Raw genomic sequence first — 6,840 nt, forward strand, 5'->3', positions numbered from 1 at the left:
TACCAGAGAAGCAGAAACAACTGTACAAAGAAGCATTTCAAAAGTACAAGGAAAAAAAAGGGGAGAATATGGATAAACAGATAACCATAGGAAATGAACAGGAGAATGGTCAGATGGGAATGGACGGCTCTGGCAAAAACAACAGGAAAAGAGGTCGAAAAACGTTGAGTGAAGCCATTCAGACTGTGGGAGAAACGCTGATAAACTCAGGTAAAGTGATACCTCTGTCAGAGGTATTCTTCCCCTCCTATCAAAAGTTTTAAATGATTATCATCAGCTGGAATATTAGGGGTTTGAATAGTAAAGGAAAATAGAGGTATATGAAAGAGAAATTGAAAAAGGACAAGCCGAGTATTATGATTCTTCAGGAAACGAAAATTACAGTGCAGCAGTTGGAAGGAATAATCGACAAAAATAAGCTTCAATACGAAGTTATGGGGCAAGATGCTATTGGATCTGCGGGAGGAATTGCAATTTTGTGGAACCCAAACGACATCATCCTAGAAGGCTGGACCAGTATGACCAGAATCCTTACAGGCATTGGTAGAATAGTAGGAACGAAAGAAAAGGTAGTCATCTCAGGGGTTTACGGCCCACATTCCCCAGGAGAAAAAGAAAGCTTTATAAAAAACATGAAAGTAATCCGTAGAATTTATCCAGAGGCTGCATGGGTTATAGGAGGCGATTTTAACTTAATCCGATCCCTAGAGGAGAAAAAAGGAGGGATAAGAAAGTCAGATCAATTCATGGATATGTTTAATGATATGATAGATGATTTAAGACTAGTAGACATTCAAACTATCAATGGGGTCTGCACCTGGAACAATAGGAGGGGAGGCAAGAATCAAATAGCATCGAGACTTGATCGCTTCCTAGTATCAGAAGCTATTATGAACAAGGACGTTTTCGTTGAAGCGAAGATCATGCCATCTCTTGGATCTGACCATTGGCCTATCAGACTAGAGGTGGATATTAAAAGAAATCGTGGAAGGAGACCCTTCATTTGAAGCTTTTTGGTTAAGGGACCCGGGATTCATAAAGAAAATGGAAGAATGGTGGACGCAAAGTACAGTTCAGGGTAAAGGAAAGATGCATACATTCCAACTGAAACTTAAGGAGTTGAAAGGGCGAATCAAGAAATGGAATAAGGAGGAATTCAGAAACATTATGGAAGACAAACAAAAACTAGAGGGAGAAATGGAATCACTGCAACAAAAGATAATAACAGAAGGTAGGTCAGAGGAGAGCATTAGAGAAGAAGGGATAATTCTTGGAAAATTAGAGGAAAGGCGAAAGTAAGAAGAAATTCTATGGAGGCAGAAATCAAGAATAAAATGGTTAAGGGAAGGGGAAAGGAACACAAAATTCTTTCATCAGGCAATGATTCAACACAGACAAAGAAACATGATATTATCCATCAAAGAACAGAATGGTGAAAGAGTAGTGGAGCAAGAAGGAATCGAGCAAGTGTTGGTGGAACATCATAAAAATATCCTTGCAGAGCCTCTAGTTGACAGATCGGAAGCAATAAAGGAAATATGTTCGGCCATTCCTTGTTTAGTTACAAAAGACCAAAATAAGGCTCTGATGAGAGCTGCCAACTTAGAGGAAATAGAAGAAGTTGTGAAATCCATGAAAAAAGGTACAGCTCCAGGTCCAGATGGCTTCACGATTGAATTCTACCAAGCGGGATGGCATTTTCTGGGAAGAGAAATCCTAGAATTGATAGAAGAATCTCCGATGAACCAGAAGGTATGGCCTGCCATTAACTCTACCTTCTATGCTCTGATTCCTAATAATGATAATTTAGAAGATGCCAACGGCTTTAGACCCATAGCATTGTGTAATGTTATTTACAAGATAATAACAACCTTGATCGCCAAAAGACTGAAACCCTTGCTGGACAAGTTAATATCTACTGAACAAACGGGTTTTGTAGAAGGTAGACAAATCCTGGATGGCCTTGTAGTAACCCAAGAAGTTATCCACTCTTTAAAAATGAAAAAACAAAAGGGCATGATGATTAAATTAGATCTGTCGAAAGCTTATGACAGACTGAATTGGAAATATTTGGAAGAAGTCCTGGAAAATTTTGGCTTTAGCAGGAGATGGGTAAAGTGGATTCATAGTCTAATTTCAACTCCGAACTTCTCCATTCTTGTTAATGGAACCCCCTCAAAAACCTTTAATGCGTCTAGAGGAATTAGACAGGGAGACCCATTATCTCCGTTTCTTTTCATATTGGCAGCAGAAGGCCTTGGTAGATATATTAAAAAAGAACGGGCAGCGAACAAAATCAAGGGTTTGCAGCTTTGGGGTAATAATTTGCCCTTAACCCATCAGCAATTCGTTGATGATATTATGCTATTTGGGGAACCAATTGTAAAATAAGTGAGACAGCTGAAGAGGATTTTGGACCTATTTTCTAAAGCTTCTGGACTGGAAATTAATAGAGACAAATCCTGTGTTTTTATATTTAATACTATGGAACAGATTAAAACTCATCTTACAAGAATGATGGGCTTTAAGCGAGGAGAGCTGCCTATGAAATACCTAGGGAATTTATTGGACTTCACATCCAAAAAATTGACAAATTGGCAAGGAGTCTTGGACAAATTGAGAAACAGAGTGGCGAACTCGGCTTTTAGAACTTTAAACATGGCAGGAAGGGTAGTATTGGTGAAATCAGTACTCCAAGCTATTCCCATATATCCTCTGTCGATAATGGCGGCCCCTTTAGGAGTCTGTTGAAAGATTAGAGAGATCATAAGAAAGTTTATCTGGGGAGGGGCGAATCAACAGAAAAAATGGGCCCTAGTTTCTTGGAATCACCTAACAGAGAGGAAGGAAAAAGGAGGATTGGGTTTACGCGACCCGGAAAAACTCAACAAAGTGTTAGGAGCGAAGCTCTGGTGGCGATGGTTAAGAGAGGGTAACGACCTGTGGAAAGCCATTTGGAGACTCAAATACAATATGCCTGACACAATAGTTGACATTTTAAGACAGAGAGAAACCCCCAAGGGTTCAACAATCTGGGATCTAGCTCGTCAGAACAGAGATATAGTAGAAAACCATACATTCTGGGAGATTCGAGGCGGAGAGGAAGCCAACTTCTGGGATGACAAATGGCAGCAGAAGGAAAAAATGAACAAAATTCAGACGGTCCAACAGCTTCAGGAAAGAGTAGAGGGAAATCGAAAATGTGTCAAAGACTATTGGAAAGATAATGAATTGGACGGAATCTGGAGAAAATGGATAGAACCAGTTGAATGGGACGGGGAGCTAAATCAAGAACAACAAGAAGCTTATATGAAAGAGGTGGATTCCAGGAAAATTAGAGCTCGTACAGGAAGGGACATTCTTAGATGGGGGAACTCCATGAAAGGATCTTTCACCATCAAAGAGGCATACTACTTAGCGGACAAACAGGCTATAAATGAGGAGAATCTCGAATGGAAGATTATTTGGGGAAGCAACTTGTGGCCGAAAGTATCACTATTCATATGGCTGGCAACTAAGAAAAAGATTCTAACTTGGGACAAAATTCAAAAAAAAGGCTTCAGTGGACCCTCAAGATGCTGTCTCTGTAAAATCGAAGAGGAGACCCGAAATCACCTCCTAATTAATTGCTTGTTCGCTAAGAAACTATGGATGGATACAAGAAGGATATTCGGCAAATCTGAGATAGTTCCCAGAGACATTAACGCAATAATTTTCCAATGGAATAAAGAGAAATTCCAATGTAAAGTTGTTACCAGAGCTTGGGATCATATTGCAGGCTTCGTGCTATGGATGATATGGAAAGAAAGGAACCGTCGATTATTCCAGAACAAAATAAAGGATTCGGAAATGATATGGAGACGAGCGGTCAATCTAATGAGGGAAACAATCTTGGTGGAGAAATGGGACGTGGAGGACTGGAAGGCTAATCAAACTGAGGAGATGATCCTGAACAATTTAAACTTAAAATATGAGATGGTGTATCATAAGCAGGACATTAGACATAATGCGCGAATCCAAAATTCAGATAAATTTATTTATCCCAGAGATAACTTCATCAAATTAAACTTTGATGGAGCATCGAAAGGGAATCCTGGCAATGCTAGTTTTGGTGGCATATTCCGCGATAGTCAGAAGCAGGTAAGGTGGATTTACGGTGATTGGGGCGGAGAAATGACGAATAATGAGGCTGAATTTTGGGCGATCCACCAGGGGTTGCGAATTGAAATCCGAAATGGTTATACAAACTTGGAAATAGTTGGTGACTCCCAGATCGTGATTGAAATGTTGAAGAAGCTTAGCAATGGAAGAGATTGGGAACGAATTACAAGCAGTTGGAGAACTGCCGGAATTGTCCAAGAGATAGTGGATCTGTTAAAAGGGATATAATACAAACTGGTTAATCATGTTAGGAGGAATGGGAACCGCGCGGCCGACTTCCTAGCAAACTGGGGTTGTAAAGGATGAGGCAGCATTGTAGACAACCAATGGAAAGCGGTGTGTGACAGCAGAGACTGGGCAGACTTGGCAAAGATTATAAATGAAGATCATGATCAGGCAACGAGCGAGAACGCCAGGATTAATGAGCTGGATAGGTGAGCGGGTCTGGAGATCTCGGTTAATGAATGCAGGTCAGTATGGACAGAGGATTGATATGATGGCAATGCACAATGCAGTACATCAGTGGCGTGCGTGGAAAGCATCTCAGGATCACCCCCATTGTGATATAATTAATGCGCGCGATCAGAGAGGATGGTGGAGCGGCATGTCAGATCTACATACGGAAAATGATAAACATGGTATGATGGCCAGAAGAGGCATCATCCCGGATAATAAACGGCGGCAATTCCGCGCCGATTTAGTGGCATACTTCGAGGGCGGAAAGTTGATAAGTACCCAGATGGGCAAGGAAAGGCAGCAGATTAGTTTTTCCCCAATTCAGCGAGCAGAGGTCAGAACAGCAGTGAGACAGCGAGACAGGAGAGTTTTTAGCCGGCACCAAAGCATACCCCGTGGCATAATTGGAGATAGCATGGAAACCAGGATGAAAACCAGGGTGGCAGAGGAGCTGAATAGTGCAGCTGACAAGAGCAGGGACCGGAAAGGCAAGGCAGTAGCAATAGAGGAGTTCCCGGCCGAGATTTTTGAGATTGCGGAAGAGTCTGAGGAGGAAGAACCCCGATGCGAAGCAAACAGGAAGTTTAACGCACAAGGCAGATTAGCAGGAGGTGGGAGCTAGCAATCAAAAGAGGATCAGCCAGCTCCGCAGATGGAGCGCGTAAGAAGATATGGCATGAGAAGAAGTGATAGGGGAACGGGAAGTAGGGTGGATACGGGCGGTAAGAGAGGTCGGGGGCAGAGTAGGAAGGAAGGCGAGAAAGGCGAGAACACCAAGCAGGAAGCGGGACCAGCCAAAAAAACGAGGAGGTCGATGGAACAGAAAATTCATCGGGCGGAGAGAGCCTATCAGCAGAATACAAATCCAGAGGTTAGAAGAATTATGCAACACTTGGAGGAGGAGTCTCTTCAAGGCCAATCTGATGAAGAAATGGAGGACTGGGAATTCTTGCTGCATGACCCAGGCAACACCAGGGGCAGAATGTCTCTGTTCAAACAATCTCTCCACATTTACTGGGTAATGAAAAGGTTATTGGCAAAAGCATTAGAGCAAGTTGCTACTGAGATGGTGGAGATGGCGCAGGGAGGCCCTGAATTGCGTAGGGAACTGAGGTTCATTCACATTGCTTTAGAGAGGCAAGAGAAGAAACTGGATGAATTACAACAGCTACTGAAGGGAGAACATCAGGGAGCAGACGGAGGAGCAAACCAGCAACCTGCAACTGAAGATGTCTGAGAAAAGATATGTATAGGAAAGCTCATAGTCTTGTTAACTATAGTTTTTTGCATGTTCTAGATAAGGAAATATATTTCATGCAGACCAGTAGGATTAGAAGTTCTCAGGACTGTCTAGTCCATCTTGCTAGGATAATCAGACTTTGGGCTTTTTATTTTTGGTCGGCCATTAAAAACTTTAGATGGCTTAATTACTCGGTTTCCCCATGAGGGCGAGTTAATATGTTTTTGATACTATGTTCTGTTTTATTTTCTATCCAGTAATAGAAAGAGTACCACCTTAGCTTACAAAAAAAAAACACTGATAATAAACATAAGTATATATTTTATAATTATTTCAATTTTTTTTTTTTTTTTTTTTTTTCTCTGAATATGTTTAATTCTATTATCTTACAAAGCAAAAATACAAAATAGAGTACAATGGGCAAGGCTATGAGAATTTGCCTGTCAGCTCTTGCCTTGCCCTGTTAACAGCTCCAAAATTGAAAGGAGTCAAAATTGGAATTGTAGCTGGACATTGCCGACACAATTACATAACATAAAAGGACTGAAACACCGGGGCGATGGATTGACCCAAACAAAGACAAACACGAACAAAGACAAACAGACATGTGGACACCGACCAAAGACACCTGAACCATTACTGGTTACACCTGAACATTTACGTTCGACACATTGACTGATATATTGCCGCCACATAGCCGAGAAACACAACGAGATCGCAACAAAAGAACAGAGAATACCGGGGCGCATTCAATCTTCCTCAGTAGTCTGGGGTGCCTCTACAATTTGACACCAAAAACGGAGCGCGTCCTCTGAATCTGAAAGCTGGATGACCGCATCTGGGCTTCCCTCACGAACTGGCCTGCTCGGACCGGCAAAGTCAGCGTGCGTAGAAGGGCCAGCTTCCAGTTCACGGTTGATAGCAGGGCGCTCAAGCTCCAGCACGCGGTCATGCCCAGGCGCCATCCAACTTGGCCCAGGATC

The 6,840-nt window shown here is 42.1% G+C and overlaps 1 protein-coding gene across 1 annotated transcript; it reads left to right on the forward strand.

The window, feature by feature from the left end:
- Nucleotides 1-320: 320 nt before the first annotated feature.
- On the forward strand, nucleotides 321-1,007 carry LOC149228386 (uncharacterized). The gene has a single exon (XM_089380762.1). The coding sequence runs from the start codon at nucleotides 321-323 to the stop codon at nucleotides 1,005-1,007; it is 687 nt and encodes a 228-aa protein (XP_089236888.1).
- Nucleotides 1,008-6,840: the final 5,833 nt, after the last annotated feature.

The sequence above is a fragment of the Pinus tabuliformis genome, chromosome J (genome assembly GCF_031772625.1).
Source record: "Pinus tabuliformis cultivar Carrire ecotype Pingquan chromosome J, CPIR1, whole genome shotgun sequence".
NCBI classification, from domain to species: domain Eukaryota; kingdom Viridiplantae; phylum Streptophyta; class Pinopsida; order Pinales; family Pinaceae; genus Pinus; species Pinus tabuliformis.